The following is a 21,791-nucleotide window of genomic DNA, read 5'->3' as shown; positions in this document are numbered from 1 at the left end:
CCAAAGATCAATCTAGCCTACTATAAGGAAATGTTGAGTCAATTTAAATATGAACTTTTATAGACCGTTCTGGTATTATAAACCCGTCCCGTATTATTGGAGCGGAGGATCAGACATAATTAAACCGTTGTGAGTCGTAAGCCCTGGCGAGTGGTCATTTTCCATCTTTAAAACAACAAATTTTATTCTTTGTTATTTTATTATTTATAAAATAAATAAATGTTCTTTTGTTCAAAACACTCTGTGGGAATTCATTACCACTGCAAATCTCTGGTTTTATTATTGTTTTTTATTTTTATTTTTTTTGAAAAATATAATTTTGAATGAAATATGGAATCCGCAAGAGAAATTTTCCAGTTGCTTTCCAGAGCGCAAAGAAAATTGAAACCAGAGATAAGTCTCCTAAGTTCCCAATTGTGAGTTTAATGTGAAGTGAAACAACCAACTCAAATGAATCTCAAAAGTGATTGTTGTGTAAATAAAAACAATTGTGATTGTTGAATCGAATAAGTTGGTTAAATTGTTTAATATTATTTTATACATCTCACAATTGCAATAATTTATATATTAGTAAATTATATATACATATCTCAAAGGAGCAGCGCAAGGCATCTGAGAATCAAGATTTCAATTAAATGATAAACTGGATTTGTCGGTGTTGCAAGAAGAAGGGTGAGAAGAAACAAATTGTCGGCGCCAATTGTTTCGAATGGAGCGCTGAAGCAAAGCGGTAGGGGGTGTATAAAGATCGAGCATTGCTCGCGCTGTGCGGTTCGTTGCTCGGTTTTCGCCTTGGTAGAGCGTCCAATACGCTACGGATTTTAACGTTCAGTGGTTGTTTGGTTTTGCCCCGGTTGTTTGACGCACGCTGCGCGGCAAGAAAATTGCTGTGGCAGTAGTGAGTTTGTTTTATTTTTACTTTAATATTTTTATTTCGCCACTCTTTTATATATATTTTTCTTTGAATTTTCGTTCGCATATCGCCTGAAGAAAAACAAGTTAGCACGCAATGGCATGGCTATTTGTTGGCAGTGCTTGATTCAGTGGGCACAGGTAAAATCTTCACGGAAAAAATAATATCAAAAGCATTAATAAAACAACAAAAAGCAGAGCTTACTACGTGAGTGGTTTCGGTTTGTAGACGGTGAACTTTTATTTTTTTTTATTGCTTGGCTTCGTGCTGCTTGGGTGATTCAGCCTCGAGATTAAGACAAGCATAGTGTGCAGTAGCGAAAAGAAACTACGTCCAACATCTCAGCAGCAGGCAAAGAATTTGCCTTCGTGCAACAAAAAAGACGAGTTCGTAGACGGTATCATCAATTGTGGCAAAGGCAAAGCCAGAAAATCGCACGGTTAAATTGAAAAATACATATTTACATTGAATATGCCTCTTCGTCGTGTTAATATAATTTCTTCTTAACTCAAATCTGGCACCACGTTCGCTGTTAAGAGATTCACAACTAAAAACATGTATGTACACATATAACTACTCCAAAAATTAAATTAATATCAATAAAAAATTTCATAAAAATAATTAGGACATAATATTATTCTACTTATATAATCATAGCCTTTTAATTAGTTTTTTTTTTAATTAATATTTATATGATATTATTTTATAGATGTAATAATTTATTATAATTTTTTTTTTGTTTTTTTAGTACATGCAAATATATAAATAAGTAATGGAAATCCTCATGAAATTAAAATGCTCACCATCTGTACCGAACCACGGCAACACCACCACACACTCTACTCTCAAAGTCGTTGACCATCATCATCAACTAACTCAGCAGCACGCAACATTACCAGCACCTGTAATAACAACCCCACCAACACTCATTCGCTTGCCATCACAAACAAACGTAACTTATGGCTCCCCACCATCATTGCCGACAATCGCTATTCAAACCCTACCCAGTGCACCATCTAAAAGACCATGTTTGAATTATTCAAAGTCTTTGGAGTGCTGCAACATTACCGCTACCCAACAGGGAATTGAAATATTTAGCTTACCATGGGATCAGCAAGGTCGTCGGAACGTTACATACGAAGTTTCAATGCAAAAACCTCCATCCTGTTGCTCAGATATAAACGCCAGCAATTTGTACGAAACACCTGCTTGTTGTAGTACGTACGGCACAGTTCCGGCTGCATCTCATTCAACTGCCACGACGCAACTAGCTCAACCTCCGCCACTACAGCAGGCACCTACATTGCATCCTCCTCCGTTGACATTCCAAATTGCTTCTTCTGAAGATTTGTCCGAAAATGATTCAGTGGCAGATTTAGATACACATTACGAATATAAGGAACCTGAAGAAAACTTTATCTCGATAGAAGATACTAAAATAAAAGGTTTTTTGATAAAAATTGGCAGAGAATGTGCTTTGCAGAAAAGGAGACAAAAACCTACAGATCGTATAATTGAATCTGTTCATAAATCACAAGAGAATCAAGTGGATTTTGAAATTATTGATTTAGATGATGAGGATGACCGGGAAGAGCTTCGACAAATAATGCATCAGGTGGAAAAAGACACTCTTAAAAAAGATGTACAACGTGATGTTCAGCATATCGCTATGTCGGATTTAAATATGTCTACGAACATTCGAGATAAATGCAGAGCCAGACTAAAATCTCCATGTATTAGCCTTATTCCAAAGAGTCCGCCCCTTACATCAAAATCTGCGAAAGTGATTCCTCAGAAGAAAATCGAACTCTCTAAGGAACGTATAATTGCACATATAGAACTCTCTGATACCAGTGACTCTGAACCAGAACAATGCGAAAATATTACTGAGAATATTCGGAATACAAAAAGTGCAGTCGGAGTGGCTGGATTCAATAGCGATGATGATGAGGATGAGCTATCGTTCGCAGCTGCAGCTGTTACTTGTGAACTGGAATGTGACGATGATGACATTGAGAAAAATTCCGACATTGCAAAGACGAGTACAAATATTTCAAGCCACGAAGTTGTTGTCCTGCATTCAGACGATGAAAATATTGAGTTCACCGATAAACCAGAAAAAGGACTAGAATTGAATTGGGAAGATATAGATAGACGTGAAAAGGGTCGACAATTTTTCGAATGTTATTTATGTGGCAAAAAGGTTCAATCCAGTTACAACTTGAGAAGACACATGATGATACACACAGGTAAGAACGAAAAATTGTTGTTTGTTTACACTATAAATAATTAACATTTTTATTAAATTTGTTGTTGTTATTATCATAGTATATATTTTCTATTCTTCCAAAAACGTAAAAACTTCGACGAAATTAACATACATACATACATATATGTACAATTTTGTTAAATTTTAAGATTTTATTGAGGTTTTTCTTCGCAATCACAGGTGAACGTCCATTTGGTTGCGATATGTGTGATCGAAGATTCCGTGAGTTCAGTGACCTGAAGAAACATCGCCGCCGACACTCAAACGAAGCAAATTTCGTATGTATGGTATGTCGTGTGAAACCGCCCATGATTCAAGATTCAACACGTTGCAATGATTGCGATTCGAAGACGAGTGCAATAACAGCAGCAATGCGACCACAACTTTCCGCGTCACCTTCTTCTTTACCAGATAAACCACAAACACCATCGTTACCAATTCCCACGCTACCACCCCCACCACTCACGGCAAGGCCTTTGCTGTCTACTGAGAGATTCCATGATACATCAGAAACAATGAGTTACACCTTAATTGAAAATTCTGCTGAGACAAGCAACAAGGAAACGCCCAAAATTATAGGAAAAATTACACTAGATGTTGAAGATTCTATCTCTTCCCCGAAGCGCTCAAATTCTTCACCTTTGCCCAGCGCAGATATGCCGTCCTTAGTGCCGATAAATGCCCCGTTTACCGTTAATAAAACAACGCCAACTAGTACTCAATTGTTGCTTGACAATATTCCGGTGGTTCATCGACCCAACTATAATCAGTTAGGTATTGTAACTCGCAAAGAATTTCCTTGTCCACTGTGTCAGCGTCCATTTGGTACGCGACACAATCTAAAGCGTCACTTCATGATACATACGGGCGAAAAACCATTTTCTTGCAATAAATGCCGTAAACCGTTTCGAGAATACTCAACCCTAAAGAAACATATGGCGACACATCAACGCGATCGCTATTATAAATGCCTTCATTGTCCAAGAAAATATCGTGACTACTTGGAGTATAGCGGGCATAAGAAAACTCATACAAACGAGGAAGACGATGACGATGATGACGACATGAATTTTGATCAACAACAATTGAGCTCGTCCAGCACCACGTCCAGTCCACAAAAGAAAGTAAAAATACATTGTGACAGTAGCTACGATTCAAACGAAGAAGACTCGTCCAATGAAGATTGGCTGGAATGTTGCGAGTGTAAGCAACGTTTCACAGAAATCGAGCTATACACTAAACATTTGAAAGAACACGATCCTATGGTGTATCTCTACGAATGCTATATCTGTAAAAAGACCTTTGAGCAGCGTGATGAACTAATCGAGCATGTGAGCGCTTGCAAGGAAGAGTTGCGCGAAACAGCATTGCAACGCGCTACATGTTTCAATTAATATTTGTAGTTCTTCCAAAAGTGATTTAATTATGCAATATATGACCTACAAAAATTAATGTTAATACTCCAGGCGAATTAGTCTGTCTCCAATCAAGAAATTGGATTTGGAAATATGTATATAAGGTATTTAAAGTACTTAAACTTTTCTATAAAATTGTGTTATGTCCAGCAATGAAAATACAGTTTAACTGTTAGACTTTTCTTAAAGCATAGATGGTTTATACTTGAAATTTTGTCTCACTTTATTCCAGTGACATTCCATTATAGTATTTGATTTTATATTTATATTTATATGTATTTGTTTATTTATCTAGTTAGTAGGATTCAAAATATCATCCCCAACAAATTGAAAAGTAGAATTATGATGAGATTGCGTATGATAAGATATAAGAGTACCTACATACATACATATATAATACAGAAATGGAGCTGAAGTAATGCTGCTAAATGTATCTTTGCATTTTTGACAAACAACTTTGAATCAAGCTGTTTAACATAATGCAACGAGTTTTGTAATTAAAAATATGCATTCAGTTGAAATTTTAGTCATTAGCGGCATAATGTTGTAATTTGGTTGTAATGTCAAAATTCCACATATAATATCTTAACGATTTGATCCGAGTTTAGTGCAATAAGTTCTCAGTAGATGTATTATTAGTTAAGCTTTTTACTCCCATGTTCCTTAAACGGATAAGACATACAGCTTTCACATTGTACTCTTTTCCTTCAGTCTCGAATGCTGTCTTCTTAAATAAAAAAAGAAAAATGAAAAAAAAGCTTGTGATTCTCAAGAAACCTTTTGGTATAAAATTAATGATAAGAATATATTTTATAGAAATATGTATATTTATACCGCGTTTATATGTACAACATGATATTGAAAATTCTTTATAAAATAAAGTACTCATATTTTATTGAATTTAAAATCGTATTTATTTTGTTTCTTAAAGTTACATGAAGCAATTATGTGTGATCCTTTGCAGACATCGCAACATTTTAACCATGGATCATAAATAGTTAGTCGTAGATCGGCAAATATATTTTCTTAATTCGCAAGTTTAAACACCATTTAAAGAGTTATAGGAGCTATAAAGTTATTAACAATCACGACGACAATTATAGGATTTACCTAAACATTCACCGAAGAATTATTATAAATATTTTAAAAACACAAAGTTTTTATCTTGCAATTCAGTCCAAGGCTTTCCTCTAGTCAAAAATTAACTAACCCACATGCGATTAACTATTCAATTTATTTTACAAAACAATGTATTGGTAATTAAAGTGTCACGCAATTTAATAAATATATTTCATAAATCAGATATCAAATATATCAAACAAAAAAGAAACAATTTTCTTCATATCATTAAGTGAAATTCACTTTTTGTTTACATAAATTATTCTAATTTATACACATACATACATTACAGACTTAAATAACAGTAATTACTAAATGAAAATGAAATGAAACGACTGCCAAATACTCAGTCTGATTAACAGACAAAACAATTTGAGTAAGTGGACTATGACATGAATTAGAAAAGACAACTAAACTCTACAAAAATGAGTTGATAACAATAAATGATGGCGGGAGAACATATTTATATCAACTTAAAACAAACTTTTTTCTAAATTCCTAGTACTTTAATGCCAGCTAGTTTTGTAATATCAAGGCAAAATAAAAAACTTCGAGAAAACAGAACAGAAATCCTTCTCGATCAATTATAACTTAATTTATTGGGAAATCGGACAACTTCTCGCTTATTTACGAACCATTTGTGCATGATGAAGAGATAAGGTCCGATGCGCTTACTGTTAGAGTAGAGGCGTTAACGTTGGTGCTAGTTGCGTTAATACTTTCGGTTGGTTCGCTGCTTATACTGCTAACAATGAATTTCTTATTACCAGTTAAGCCCTGTTTGTTGATGTAAAAGCTTTTTTGTACTGCCAGCGGACTTGTGCTAATATCATCAACGTTCAGTCTATTAAGGAAGCTTGCAGCTGCCTTGGAGGCGCTGTCACAGGAAGATGACTCGATGCTGATGCTGGAGCAACCCCCTATGGACGATGTCTCACTCTTCATGTCATCCAACAAGGTAGCATCATCCTGTATGTCAGTGGTCATTGCTTGAACTTCACTGCCTGTATTTGTATCTACACTGCATCCAGAAGAACCACTGGTTGTCGAAATTCTGTTATTTCTAAGTTTTTCGTTATTATCTGTCATTGAAATGCCTTCATCCATTCCCCCATTTCCAATGCACATTGGCTCGCTGCCACCAGATATGGAGGAAGCCGTTGAGGAGCCAGAGGAGCATATCCCTGAGGTAGTTGTTGAGTCGATGATCCCGCCACTTACACTGCTACTTGGTGATGAACAAGCTGAGTTGTTATTTGTATTATTGGTGCATAACTTCGATATGAATAGCTTTGGTGTTATTCGACCATCGTATGTTCCAGAATCCGGGCTGGGGCATATTGAAGATGGTGATTGACAAACTGGTGAAGAGCCTCGACTGAAAAATTTATTATAATTATATGAATATGAAATGCGATGAAATATTGCAAAATAAATAAATCTCACCTCTCCGTAAATATTTTCTTCAAAGGTGGTTGCGAATATACATTCCAATTACTTCCAGTACCACCACCATCATCCAGCTCAAATTTGCGCTTGACGGGTCCTAATTGTGATGGCCGCATAGCGATTGGTGACATTGATCGTCTAGTAGCGAAAGTACGTCTTGTTGGTGATGGTGACAAACCGTATGGTAGCCTCATCCCGGCACGATTACTGCAAATATGTTCACATTTATAAAATACTATTACGAATTTTCATATACAAAACATACTTTGTTGGGCTCGGACTCGAACAACTTGTAACTCCAGATGGCAAGGAAACCTGTAGTGGATTACTTAAGTCCTCTGATTTACAGGACCAATTTTCGGCAACCAAAGTCAAGTCCTCCCAACTTTGGGACATCTGCATGGCACTATGTAATTCACGTTCATGATTTGCTTCGCGTGTATTTAACATGTCTACGCATTCTTCTTGTCTTAACTGGGAGACACGCGGAGTGAGACAAAGTGGCAAGCCATTTACTGCAGTCGAGTTGCCTCCAACGGTAGCTGCCCCATGAGGAGTGTAACTGGCCGAGTAACGACGAGCACGGGGTGCGAATATGTTAAACACTGGCGCCGGTGAAACTTCCCTAAAATGAATGAGATTGAATTTATGTTAGTTAAACGATGTATGATTCGAATCAAATAAATACCTGGAGGAAGGATTTGAACGTGGTATTCCAATATGTATATTGTGTCCAAAGTTGTTTACGGTTGATACGTCGCCAACCGCCTCACGTTTGTTAAAAGTTTGATGTTTTATAGGTGTTGATAGTGCTTCTTTTGGGTTATTTCCACCTACAGGATTCGCTGTATTTCCAACATTTCGCATGGCCATAGCTGCTGCAGCGGCTCGAGTAGTCATTGATGTGAAAGAAGAGCCAGCGGGCAAAATTGGCACGCTCAAACAACGTTTTAGTGTTTTGCTGTTATTTGAAGGTATAGTTAAGCCAGAAGTATTCTCAATTAACACGCCTTGGTCGGAACTGGTACCAATCTTGGTTGTTGATTCTGCGGAGTTTTTAATTAATTCTGAACTTATTGTTTGTGGAGGTCCATCAGCTGTTTCAATTATTTCTCCTACATCCATTGTAGGTGTGCTATTTGTGTTCTTTTTATAGTTTTGATGTATGACACGCTGCTGTCACTTAAATAATGCTCACAGATATTTTCTGCTGAAATATTTAATGAAAGAACCGAATTATTTCTGGGACTATATACGACTACACAAATAATATTGGGACAGCTAGATGAGGGTATACACAGGCTACCATTCGGTCGGTTCTCAACCTGCTGAGCTGTTAATTTACACCCGACCCCTCTCATATAATCAAAGTGTTTCGTTTACGTTAGTGTTGCCACACGTTTTTTTTTTTTCAAATATTTATTTCAGGTGATTTTTAACACTTATAGCTAATGATGGAAATGCCGTTTATTAAGAAAAAAATATAACTGTTCCTTGGGGAAATAAATACGCTGAAAGAAGGTTCATTGGGTATATTTATAAAATTAAACGAATAAGGATTAGAAAAAACATTCGGTTCAAACTTTATTTCAAATAAAATAATTTTAGATTTCTTAAATAAAAAGCACTACTGAATGGTAGTACGTATGTATTAGATCATGATCTTAGTATGAACATATATGTTAGAGCTCTACCGGATAGGGCATTATTCGAATAATATTCGGTTTGCAGAATCCGGATAATCGCTCATAGCAAGTAATTTTTAAATAATTTTCCAACATATATAAGTTTGTAAAAACTCTGTAATATATACGTACACAATGGCATTTCAACAAATATAAAAAAAGCAAAAATCAAAGGCTGTTTGGATTGCAAACAATTTTCATGTCTGCAGCAGTTGTTGCTACTATTCGAAAGGTATTAATCGGTTAATATTCCTACGGATGGTTACAAATCATATAACTGAACAATCGGTTTGCAGGTTATTCGAATAAATTTAAAGAGCCCTAATATATTCGTATATCTATTTATTGGGTAAAAGTAGGAGATTTTTATTACGAATTACCCAAATGATGGCAACACTCTTTACATTGACGAATGTCAATTGATTTCGTGTGGCGAGCACCATTTTCAATTATCAATATCTCCACAAAAATATGCTTATACCATTAAATTTTAATGTTTTTAGTATCTCCACAGAATATATTTTAAAATGGTTTAAGTTTTTTGAAACTCTTCGAAGAATTGTAGCAGAAATTTACCTGTGAAATGTTATCCTTTCTCCCTTTTTGCTTACGCATACGCACAAAATCTTTCTCGTAAATACGTAAAATATCCGACCACACGAATTTCACTGGTAATTTTCACTATGTAATCGCATAGTTCTTTTCATAAAAATTATTTAAATCTTTCACACAATATCCAAAGAATGTTTAATAACTATAATCCATAGAGAACCTGCACGATTTAATTACTTTTTTCGCCTTTGAAAAATGTGAAAATTTCGTGGCTGCTGACATCTCTGCTACTTATTGCAGTCACTCATAAACTTCTATAATACAGTGGCTTTCAAAATGTCAATATTTGGTTCCGTTCGAAGCTTGTTTAGAATTCAGCAAATTTAAAATGCTTTGTTCGAATATAAATGCGCGTGATATATTGGTTAATGTATAGAAAAATCATTTGCTTGAAAAATTTTAGAAACTGATACTCGTTGGTAAGCTGTTATTATGACACTAGATATATTATTGTCATTGTTTTTTAAAAATTGTATAGCTAATAAAATACTAGTACTCATTCCAAAACAAGTAGTGATCGATGGAATACAACTGCAAATACATATGTCTACATATCTGTATATGTATACACATAATTGTAAATACATTTTCACTATCTCAATATTCTGCTTTAGATTGGACAGATCACTAATATTTCGATAAATAGCAATACACGTTGTTCAGCAGGAGCATATAGATATCGCTCCTAATAAAAAATAAAACGCATTTTTCAGTTTTATCAAAAAATCGCTGCATTAAGGTGTGGTATCACGATTTTTCACTAAAATTAGAACTGATCATGAAAACATTAAACAGAAATAGTAAACAAATCCATATGTAGGTACATAAATTTCGTATCTGTGGTTAATTTAATAAAAACTTACCATTTCAGAAAGAAAAATCCATTGTTTATTACACATAGAGGTTTATTAAATTATTTTGAACATACGAATGCTTACTTGCATATAGGGTATAGTATATGCATACTTATTACAAAACATCGCAAAATCCGCACAATACTGAATAATATTTTCGTACAGCAAATTTTTATGAACATAAACAATTTTACAACCGAATTCACGAAAAGTATGCAGAATTTAATGCTACACATAAACACTTTTGTCTGTGTAAAGTATTTTAAACTAATTTAAAAAATATATAATATTTATCGTGTTATATACTATATGTATACATGTTTGAAACTGAGAAATAGTAAACTATATAACGATAACTGGTAGACCTACATATTTTAGATGCATTTAGACTCAATCAAATCATTTTATGCATATGACGGTTGTTTGTGAAAACAAGCGTTACAAATACTTCCATAAATATTTAGATTTACTGCATATTATTTTCTTAAAAGTGTATATATTTAATAAGTGATTACGTACTAATAGTCTTTGGAGTCAACATAAATAAATTATTTAAATTATTTTAACTATGTATGTATATAAAAAAGTAATTTTTTGGTAATAAATTCAGTATCTATGAAATCACAAAACATTGGTTTCTCCAATTCTATAACACAGCTTGCTTAATTAATATACATATGTATATTGGTGTATAGTGTTTTAATTAAAATCTTAACTAAAATTTTGAACTCTTGTGTTTTATGCAAACTGTTGGTAAATCACTTCTGCAGCTTTACCTTGCAAAGTGAGCTCCCTCTTAAATGAAATAATAATTGCATGAAACCAGGAAAATTACCATAATTTTGACTTTTGCGACCGTAAACATTACTATCTATAAAAAAAATTGCTTAAAATAAAAATGCCACCATGTTGCATACACGTTTTGCATTCAATTGAAAGATCGGAACATATTCAAAGGGTTAATTTAGTTTATACATATTATAATTAATTTATTTTTGATTTTAGTATTTACATTTCTAAGTTGTTTCTGGATGGTTTTCGGTTTATTTGCGAACTCGCGAATTGATAAATTTACCATATTGTTATTAGTGTATATTATCTTACGGGGTGTTTTATAAAAATCTTATTCTATCGCCATTTTTTGCAGAAAAAAATAAATAAACATGGAAGGTATATTTATATTAAGCTATATGTTTTATATACCATATATATTGTATGTATGAGCAAACCGTATTGATAATACAATTACAAATACTATTACATACTTAAAAACGAATTATCTTTTTGTGGCAGCTTCTTAACGAAAATCGAAAATACCGAGTTCAATAAATGTTTAAATATACTTATGTATGCCTAATAAATAAACTTAATTATGAGTATACTTTTGGTCAGAGCAAAGGACCAGAACTGCATTCTTCTTTGACATTTGTGTTTTTGTTTTCTTACACCACTTGTGTACACAGATGTAGCAAGTGTATAGCCATTCAACCGTCGGAAAGTGCTGGAGTTACCCAGCCGTATTTTTCGTGTGTTTTTACCAATGAACGGAATGCTTCCTCCGCTGTTCGTCTGTTAAAATGACAAAAACAAAAGTTATTTAGATAAATTTTGGGCATATTTGTTTTTGTCATAGACTTGGAGGAAATTAACGATTTTAAAATGATCTGCATTAAATGGAGCAAATTATGTGTAAGATATGGCTGTGCATCTTTACTCACCTACTAAAATCTTTTGAACCCTTTGTTTTCCGCACAATACGTCCCTGTCCCTTAACTAAGCTCGCTGCAAACTGCATTAACACCGCCTCTACAGTGTACGCTGAGGCCCAACCGCGTGGCGTTAAAAGTTCCATACAAATTGCTCCACCCTCCATTACGAAGCCCTTTTCGATTCTCGGTTCGACTACTCGCATAAAAGGCGGTGCGAATGGGAATTTATCGGGAAATACAAGATGCAGGAGTATAAATGGAATGTTCATCTCAGCCATGTCTTTCGCTAATTTCGAATCTGGATCGACAATATGGAGTCGTGCGTACCACTCATACAGATTGTCGTTTATAAGTTCCACCTGCGGCAACAACATTCATCGCACAACACAATCATTAATAACTCAAAATTATCCATACAAATGTTTGCTTACCGTGAATATTGGGTCGTTTTTACTATTGTGCACTTTTTGTATCTCCTTGTATTCCTTCATTAGGCGCCGTGCCCGAATACTGTGATCGGGAACATGTTGAACATTGACTGACATAACCATTCTACTTGAAGCTGGTGAAACTCTGAAAAAAGTGAAAATTCAATTTAAAGAAATTAGTGCAAAAATTTATTTATCGTTATGTACCTGTTATCCTGTCGACGTAGACGTCTACCTGGCGATTCAGCTACAACAGCTGCATTACCGTTTGAGTTCTTCGCCGTCGCGTTGCCGCCAACATTTCCTCCAGGGCTATTCACACTTGCGCCACCCCCAGCCTCAGCCGTTTTATCACCACTGCCACTGCGACTTCTACTCTTGTTGAATTTTCGTAAAGCCGCGGTCACTTTCTCCTTAAGACGGGACGACATTTTTCAATTTTGCACTCGCCTATTTTTATTGTTTATTGTGTTTGTTATTTAACTTAAGTCTTTTGTTCTTCGGAGTAGGCGTTGCAGCTGCCCACAATTGATACTCTAGATTTTCGGTGGTTTTCTAGCAGTTTTGGATTGCTTGCTCAGTTCCACGTTCTCATTTGAGCACTACTGTTCTTTAATCTTTCAGTCTTATACCTATAACACTTTTCATCTTGAGAAATTTAAATTGTTGCACAATGCACCTGGGTTGGAAAGAAAATCTAAAATCAAAAAATTTAAAAATTTGTGTATATAATATGCAAGTAAAAAGAATAAAAGTTTAGTAAAAGGTAGTTTAGTAAGATGAAGCTAATTTTATATTTACCAGAAAAAATAAAGAAAAAATTTTAATTTTACAATTTAACGTTTCCAGAAATTTTGTTTTTTGTTATAGATAGCAAGTAAGTTTAACTAATGAAACGGGAATAGATATAAAATATATAAGGAAAACTAAATAAATTGTAACTAATACTGCATAAAAGCGATTCGATTTAGGTATGTATGTATGTATGTATATATGCAGACTATACTTCAGTCGTGAAAATTATAATAATTTATTGTTGATTCGCTGATAGCAGAGAGATAAATAAGTTTGTTTGATGTGTTTTATTGCACCAGCAAAATAGTCGATAAAAGTCAACAAAGGAAAACAAGAATGTGCGGATATGAATAACAAGCAAATACACTCACATATGCAAAGCAATATTTATAAAAATGCGAAATTAAACATTTTGTAATTAATACTAGCATAAGTTTATACTATAAACAAGATGGAGCGGTCTTATAACACAATTTATTTACTCGCACATAGTCAAATCTATGCAAGCATTGTCGGCTCAAAGTAAAATTGGGGAGACATTTTTGCTTAGATTTATTTGAAAGAAATTTAATAACTTAATTCATAAAGCGTTGTGTATTTCAAAAGTAACAACTGATAAAAAGTATGACAATGTAAAGGGGGCAAGGGAAAAGAAATAACTTAATTTCTTGTTGGACACGTGAGGTGCGTGTACATGCAACATGCATCGGATGTGTTATGCAAATCAATGTTTACGAAGTAGGTGTACCCCAGCAATAGAATGTGTGAAGTATTTAGTTGTTGAACACCGCAAGCCAAGCTGTGATGTTTAACGATAAAGACAATTTTTGATATTTCACATATTTCACGCCCCTCTTTGTTATATTTAATTAGATAATGTAGTTGTTGGAGATTTGTTTTTATTACAATAATTTGTGGAATAAATTAATTCAGAGCATAATCAATAAAGTTGGCAATAAATATTGTCCTATTTAGCAACCAGGCAGAGAGAGATAAAATATGCTTATATCCACTTATTTTTTAATATGTACATATGTATGTATGTATATGGACAAACACACATTTGCGTCATAGTAAGTGCATTTTCACGCGCCTGCACAAGCTTGTGGTAGCAATTATTATATTTTTATAATACCCGTAGTGTTATGTTCCTGCTGTCAACAATTTCCTATTTATAGTGTTCGGTTTTGCAAAGGTATAGCGGCGGTCTGAATTGTCGTTGGAAGTATTTAAGCGTAGCAGACATTATATTCCATAAACCAACGCATCGTTATTGAACTTATAAAATTTTGCTAAAACTCAGCAAATTCCATTATTAAATGTTTGCGAAAAACTAGTAAAAAGAGAACATCTTTGAGCGAATAAATAAAATTTTCTCCAGCAGAGTCGACCACTTTCGGTCCGAAGTATTTTTGAAGGAAATATTTTTTTTCTACTGTGAAAACGTCAGATTCAGTAAATTCGAGTATAGCTTGGTAAGAAATTAATTATATCAAAAAACAAGAACAAAACGTCAGCTTCGGTGCAGCTACCCTTCACAGGTGCATTTCTTTTAGTAACTATGTGTTCAGTTTATATAGAAGCTATATGCTATAGTAATCCGATCTGAACAATTTTTTCGGAGATTATATTATTACCTTAAGCAGTAATCCATGTCAAATTTCGTGAAGATACCACGTCAAATGCGAAAGTTTTCCATACAAGCCCTTGATTTCGATCGTTCGGTTTGTATGGCAGCTATATGTTATAGTGGTCCGATATCGGCAGTTCCGACAAATGAGCAGCTTCTTGAAGAGAAAATGACGTTTGCAAAATTTCAAAACGATATCTTAAAAACTGAGGGACTATTTCGCATATATACAGACAGACGGACGGACAGACAGACAGATGGATATGGCTAAATCGACTTAGCTCAACATACTGATCACTTACATATACATACACTTTATAGGGTCCCCGACGCTTCCTTCTGGGTGTTACAAACTTCGTGACAAACTTAATATACCCTGTTCAGTGTATAATGAACGTATAGTGCGTATGTACATATATATACATACATATATGTATCGTAATCCATAATGAAACATATGTGTACATACTTTTAAAATAAAGTAGGTGGCACACATATGTATGTATGTATGTATACAAAAATATGCATTTAATTATTTAAAGTACTGATATGTCTACCTGTCATTTAGGAACTCAGGCTGTAATTATTTAATCCCATTTCTGGTATTCTTGATTAAAATGATAAACAGCAGAACCACCAACAACAGTGCGAAATATACTTACACAAAAGAGGTGGTGTCATTATCGGTGAATTAGGCTTTGTCTTTTGTTGCAGTACTTTTTATTGAATATACCATGCACATACTTATGTACACACTCATTTATTTCATTTTGTATGTGAATACATACATACATATGTACATATACAGCCAGATTAAAAGTTTAATCGGTTTAAAGAGAATTATCAACCTGGCAAAAATAAAATCGTAAATTCTGTTTAATAATTGATCCTCAAGATGGAATCTGGGGTGACACCCCGGGTTCTTCAGTAGCAATACTCTTATATTTTAAAAAACTGTTTCGAAGAATATTCGCATTAGTAATGTGGACTCATAAGTAACACTGTTAAGATACAAAATAAACGAATCCACAAACATACATGCATGCATATGTATGCATTTAGAACGTTCGACTGATATTCTAATTATCAGAAACAAATTCTATTGTGCACAGCTCTCTGTGGACGCATTTGGTAGATGCACTTGCGGCATATGGAAATAGTATATTGATTTACATTTAATTGCGTAGTGCTTTTGTATGAATATACTATACATATATGTAAGTAGATGTATATGTATAATTGCTCTTTTCGTCTTCTTTTCATGCAAATATATTTCCTCTCTATATGTATGTACATACATAAGTGCACACGCGTATATATAGTATAATAAACGTGCATGGTTGGGAACAAACAAAGGCGGATAAAACTTGGCGTCTTTTCTTTCAAGCAATGCAATGTGCATGCAAATAAATATCCGCGCCGCACACACACACTAACAAAGGTGCTATAAAAGAATATTGTAATCTGCAAGATACTACAGATGAAAGTAAGTAAAAGTGAATCACTCACATTAAAACTGTTCACAGTGTATAAAAGCATCCATTAAATGCAAGAGAGCGCCATGTACACATGTATAAGTATGTGTGTATGGTAAGCGAATAGTTCGTCGACATGAGGAATATTGCACATGCCTACATATAAAAAACTACGTATTTAATTTTTTTTCTCATATGAAATGAAAATTAATCCGCCCATTGTTGTTTCAAAACGCATATGCAATTAAATACATATGTACGTATATGCGTATGTGAATTTATTTATCGATTAAGCGCATGTTAACAATCAGCAAACGCTTGCAACTACATGTATTTATGTATGTGCGTAGCATATGTATGTATGGAGCTAGTTGGTTTAAAAATTGTTGGCATATTGCTGTTCAAATTGAAAGCTTTTGTTTATTATATTTATAAAAAAATAAGTTGAAGTTTGATTAGAAATACGAAAAGACTTTTTCGTCTACCCAATATATAGGAGTATCTAAGTGTATACATGTAAACACATCATAAATGAATTTTTGTTGGTGCTTCCAAATTTGCAACTCTTTGTCCAAGCTTCTACGCCTACTTAGGGTGGGCGCCTTAATGCCAACGATCTTTGTTAATGCCACGCGACAAATGGATGGTCTTAACTTTTGTGTATTGCCTTCAAACAGCTGATTGATTTGTTGAGCAATGTTGGTGTTGTTGCAATGCATCGCTCAAAGTTTACATTCAATAAGCCTATGTTTATCAACGCTGCCATGGTGAGACTCGGACAGCTGCTGCAGTGCTTTGAACTTTTGCCAATGACGCGATATATATCCAGGCATACATATTTATGTATATAATAAATTAATGATTCGCAAGAACTGATGCTGTTTGTGGGTTTTACGGCCTCGATGGCAACAACAGCAAGGAAACTGCAGCGTAACCAAGCAAGTGGATAATTCACACACGCGCATTAAGCAACAGAGGCTGTTCATCCTTTGTTGCAGGCGCAATTAACAGTGATGACTAAATTGATAAGATTAAGTAATGCAATTTGAATGGTTTAGAGTATCTGGTTTCTAATGCAAGTGTAAATTGTAAATTTGCCATAACGAAGTCAGTATCATCGAGGGTGAGGTCCACAGCTATATGATATAAAACTCCTATTGCCGCGTTATAGAGCATGTTGATCGTTCTGAGCTGCTTACCTAAAAAAAAAAAATTATATATATGTATGTATATGACAAGCAACAGGACTTGTAGTTAACTCGGATATTTTATTGTAAGGGGTAAATTAAATGGAATCAAATCGTAATAAACCTTCCTTTATTTGCTCATAATTCATTGATATTAGATATGTATTATGGAACAGATACATAGAGAGCATCATAGATATTATTATAGCCACCCTGTATAATTCTAAAACCTGAGTTTGAGCACCAAGCAAGCGCTATACCCATTTGTGGAGCTATGAATGTGTTTGTGACGTATAACCCATATGCTGATAAAAATAATATTTATGTGCCTATATTTATTGTGAGAGCGTAGGAGTGGATGAGATACGTTGGATACACGCATAAACATACTTCGCGTATTTGCTAGAGGCTAATGGAATGCGAACATTAGTCAACATTGTGCTTATTATCCTTACTAGTGGATAGTCAATTTATTTGACCTTGAAATAAGTGTTTTTTCTGCTTTCCTTCAAACACAAACACATACACGACATACAACGCAAGCACATAGAGCAAACATAAGCACATAAAGAATATAATAAAATACATATTTGCGTTTTAATCTTATTGAAGCCCTCAAATTGCCTTACTTGTGAATAAATATGTGGAACGCCTAGTTGTATGCAATGTAATATTTTTCAGATACTTTCTCATTGAGATGTAAACATAACTCACAATGAGCACGGAAACCTATGCTTTTTACAACAATGGAAGGAAACCATTAGGCAAACCGAATAAAATAACATCCTTCTATTATCTCATTATCTTGTGTACTCCGGAAGTATTTAGACTTATGGCTTCAAAATCTTTCCAAGCGTGTGCGGTAATTGAATGGGCATTTCAATGAGCTTTTAAATTTCAGCACAAGCATATTCGTTCACATGCCTTGAATTAAAATTTTTCGTTTGAAAATAATCAGTTTTCGACGACTTTAGACTAGTAAGAGACGTATTATTAATTTCATTATAACTTTTTAATTTCACATTTACGAATTTCATGTATGTTGATAGAGATTATAGAGGTAAAATTCTTATAAAACATCTTGTTATTCTCATGCGCATACACGCGCAGACACTGATAAACACACATATGTATATATGTATGTAAGTATATTATTGAATAAGATATCTCCCTCACCTTCCGAGTGCTAATCATTGAACTTGAAAATTCCAAACAAATATGTGTGCTCTTGAACAGTATATTCGACTAATATTTAAACATTATGACATTAACTAAATAAAGCCAAATTTTAAATAAGTCAGTCAAGCATAATAAATGAAACCTGATAGGCGTTGATGCTGAGCATAGGTGAGTTGTGTGTTCAAGTTTTGCCCGAGTCAAAATCTCAAAACAAAGCATGTCAATTTTATACATACTGCAGAAAAAGGGTATTATAGAGAATATGAGGAGTTCTAAATTTGTGCAATTTTCCACAAGTTGTTCTATTGGATATACGTACATACGTATCTATTTTGTATATACCATGTGCATATACCTGTAAGTATTCCTATTCTTCGGTGCTCAGCTTGTGCACAGTGTCGATTGCAATACTTTACTGACCTTCTGAGTAGGCAAGGTGAATATGTGAAGGTTACTTCTTTAATTATGAACTTCAAAGGGCAGGAAATAGGCTGTTATATGAGAATAACATTAAAGATGTCCTCCAAAACTAAAACACTTAAGATGTTTGTTGTTTTAACTGTCAATATGAAATAATTAGAAATATGCGTTTGTAAATAATTTAACAGCCTAATAGACTAAGTTAAAAAATCAAAATTATAGTAAGAATTTCCTTAATTACATTTCATATTATCTCATAATAAGAATATCATCACTAAATAGGTTTTTTTTTTAAACACTGCAGCTTCACGAGTAAGATCCACTAAATTATTCTTAATCTTGTTTTTATGTTATAATAAACTTATTGTTGATTTTTTGCAATGTTATACTTGTGTAAAGATATGTATCTAAACAGTATTTCGTTACAGTTTTTAAGCCATTACTTACGGATGTATTATACATACATATGTTACTATACATATACATATGTATATGTATATTTGTTTTGATAACATATTAAAGTAATCACATCCTTAGAAAAGGATAGATTATCAAACTTTTTTTTAGCAATTGTACTAAAATCGAAATGAGATAGTTTGCAACGTTCTTATGGACTAAGCATCCATATTTAAATGAATTACAAAAGATGGTTAAACTGAAATTTTACGCACAAACAAATATAAAAGGCCTAGTAATTTACGACAGTAAGGATTACATACACATAAAATCTGTTCTACGCATGCACATGTGTACATATTTTCGAATAGATATAAATGCATGAAGTTAACAGTGTGTAAATATGAGTTTTCGTTGACAATGGACCAAATATTAAATCTACGAATATTAGGTGTGCTATAACTTCGTAGTTTGTACTCACCGTCATTCAAAGATAATTATCCGCGATGATGTGAAAGTGAAAATCTAGTTTTATATTTTTTCCTCTCCACCCTTGTGAAACTGTTTGTTGCCTTTGCTGATTCTATTCTTGTGACAGCTGCCCTATCCGAGACCAATACAGATGGGTAAAATCAATGCTTGCAGTTCAGATGCTGAGTACTCGTTAAGAAAGGCAATTTTGCAATTTAATATAACTTTTATACACTCTTTCTAGGAATTTGTATAAACATATGTCGGCTAAGAGCTTGAACCTTTTGTTTTGCATAAATTCTTTAGTTTCGTATATCCCCACTTCCGTTTTGTTTGTAGATGTTTCGCATTTTTTTGTTATTTTATTTGTCCACTGTGCCACTCACCGCATCGTACAACTGCTCGTAATGAAATGCCGTTAACTTGTGTTGCGAAAATGCAAAATTTGACAGAATTTACCACTATTGCTGATTTATAAGAACAGAAAACAATGGCAAGAAGTCCAAACTGGGTGATTCAGAGGAAATTTAAATTAAGCGTTCTCTTATTTATGAAAAATCTTGATCGCCCTCTACTGGTCTTACTAACCGCCGGAAAGCAAATCACAAATTTCAAAATGCATGTGAGCATGTCCCTTTGTTAGAAAATGTGAAAACTACTATAATGGGGACCCCATGCGTAATTTTCGCTTATATTTACTGTATATCCTTGTTTATTTTAAAATTAAACGAATTCTATGGTGATATTTTAATATACTTGTTTTACTTTTATTTCTTTCCAGGAAGCTACATATACATATGTAGGTATATAGGCTACTGATATTCTTCCCATATTTGTACATTATAAAGTGTTTGAAAAAGAGCTATGTATCTACGGTATTAAGAATTTAATTAATGTATGTATGTAAGTATATAAAGTACGTAATTGGTTTTCACTTTTCTAATTTTTTTATGGAAACAGGAATTGAATATTCTGCGCTGGGAAATATACCTAACGTACACGTAATTTTTTTTGTGAAATCACAAGAATTAATGTCGATATTTCCTCCTAAGCACGCTCTGTATTGCTTTGAACTTGTTACAAATAGTTTTACGTTTTTCCAAAATTTCTACCATATATACATACATCTACGTGTAAATGTGAGTATATATTAGTGTTTATACTTTTATGACCACAAATGTTCTGTATTCTTATAAATCAACGATTTTGAGTATATAGTCGTGGATGTATATAGCTAAAATATTGCTATTATAAACTTTTATAAATTTTACTTGTATGGAACTGCCCAGTTCAACAAGTTAACAAAAATAACACTACACAATCGCACCAATAATATTTGGTCAATTCATATACTATACTTCTTTAATTTTAACGTAACTAATTTACTATTTTACTTCATAAGTAAGTTAAGGGATCCCTCAAGGGTTTCATACAATTTTTTATAGTTATGTCCGCATAGAAATATTCTTATGCAAATATACCTTTCTAAATAATTAGCAATCCGAAGAATGTAAATTAATTGGTGTTAAAATTATCTGGATAATGAAGGATGAAAGTCACTACGGCATGCGTATGTATGTTAATACATATTTACGTACTATTTAACAATTTGTGCTAATATTTGATCTTACATGTATATATATGTACATATATGTATATGTAACATATGAACCAGATTCTTGGTTCTCTTTATGTAATTGTAAATGTATTTCTGTTTCAAGACATTTTTATGGTTTTACATTTAATTAAATGCATGCTTACTTTAAGCAAATTTTCATAAATTCT

General features: G+C 33.5%; 3 protein-coding genes across 8 annotated transcripts; 1 reads left to right on the top strand and 2 right to left on the bottom strand.

Annotated features, from left to right (window-relative positions):
• Window positions 1-262: 262 nt before the first annotated feature.
• On the top strand, window positions 263-5,504 carry E4f1 (Transcription factor E4F1). 4 transcript variants are annotated; one of them, XM_011209359.4, is made up of 4 exons: window positions 263-416; window positions 991-1,470; window positions 1,662-3,162; window positions 3,363-5,504. In XM_011209359.4, the coding sequence occupies exons 3-4, from the start codon at window positions 1,686-1,688 to the stop codon at window positions 4,574-4,576; spliced, it is 2,691 nt and encodes an 896-aa protein (XP_011207661.2). In that variant the 5' UTR covers window positions 263-416; window positions 991-1,470; window positions 1,662-1,685; the 3' UTR covers window positions 4,577-5,504. The 4 variants fall into 4 exon arrangements, with proteins under 4 accessions (XP_011207661.2, XP_011207659.2, XP_029407380.2 ...); XM_011209357.4 differs by having other exon boundaries at window positions 291-898; XM_029551520.2 differs by having other exon boundaries at window positions 363-510.
• Window positions 5,488-9,715, bottom strand: LOC105229227 (uncharacterized). Of its 2 annotated transcripts, none has more exons than XM_011209353.4 (5): window positions 9,427-9,715; window positions 7,854-8,375; window positions 7,431-7,790; window positions 7,163-7,372; window positions 5,488-7,094 (listed from the first exon to the last, which is right to left on the bottom strand). In XM_011209353.4, the coding sequence occupies exons 2-5, from the start codon at window positions 8,288-8,290 to the stop codon at window positions 6,344-6,346; spliced, it is 1,758 nt and encodes a 585-aa protein (XP_011207655.2). In that variant the 5' UTR covers window positions 8,291-8,375; window positions 9,427-9,715; the 3' UTR covers window positions 5,488-6,343. The 2 variants fall into 2 exon arrangements, with proteins under 2 accessions (XP_011207655.2, XP_011207656.2); XM_011209354.4 differs by having other exon boundaries at window positions 7,854-8,372; window positions 9,427-9,691.
• Window positions 9,716-10,346: 631 nt separating this feature from the next.
• LOC105229226 (ubiquitin-conjugating enzyme E2Q-like protein 1) lies at window positions 10,347-20,439 on the bottom strand. 2 transcript variants are annotated; one of them, XM_049460569.1, is made up of 5 exons: window positions 20,017-20,439; window positions 12,661-13,150; window positions 12,457-12,598; window positions 12,035-12,384; window positions 10,347-11,885 (listed from the first exon to the last, which is right to left on the bottom strand). In XM_049460569.1, the coding sequence occupies exons 2-5, from the start codon at window positions 12,882-12,884 to the stop codon at window positions 11,801-11,803; spliced, it is 801 nt and encodes a 266-aa protein (XP_049316526.1). In that variant the 5' UTR covers window positions 12,885-13,150; window positions 20,017-20,439; the 3' UTR covers window positions 10,347-11,800. The 2 variants fall into 2 exon arrangements, with proteins under 2 accessions (XP_049316526.1, XP_011207654.2); XM_011209352.4 differs by having other exon boundaries at window positions 12,661-13,132.
• Between the last annotated feature and the right edge of the window lie 1,352 nt (window positions 20,440-21,791).

This window comes from Bactrocera dorsalis, chromosome 1, assembly GCF_023373825.1.
Source record: "Bactrocera dorsalis isolate Fly_Bdor chromosome 1, ASM2337382v1, whole genome shotgun sequence".
NCBI classification, from domain to species: Eukaryota; Metazoa; Arthropoda; class Insecta; order Diptera; family Tephritidae; genus Bactrocera; species Bactrocera dorsalis.
The sequence above is the reverse complement of the archived record's forward strand: the minus strand, read 5'-3'. Positions and strand labels throughout refer to the sequence as shown.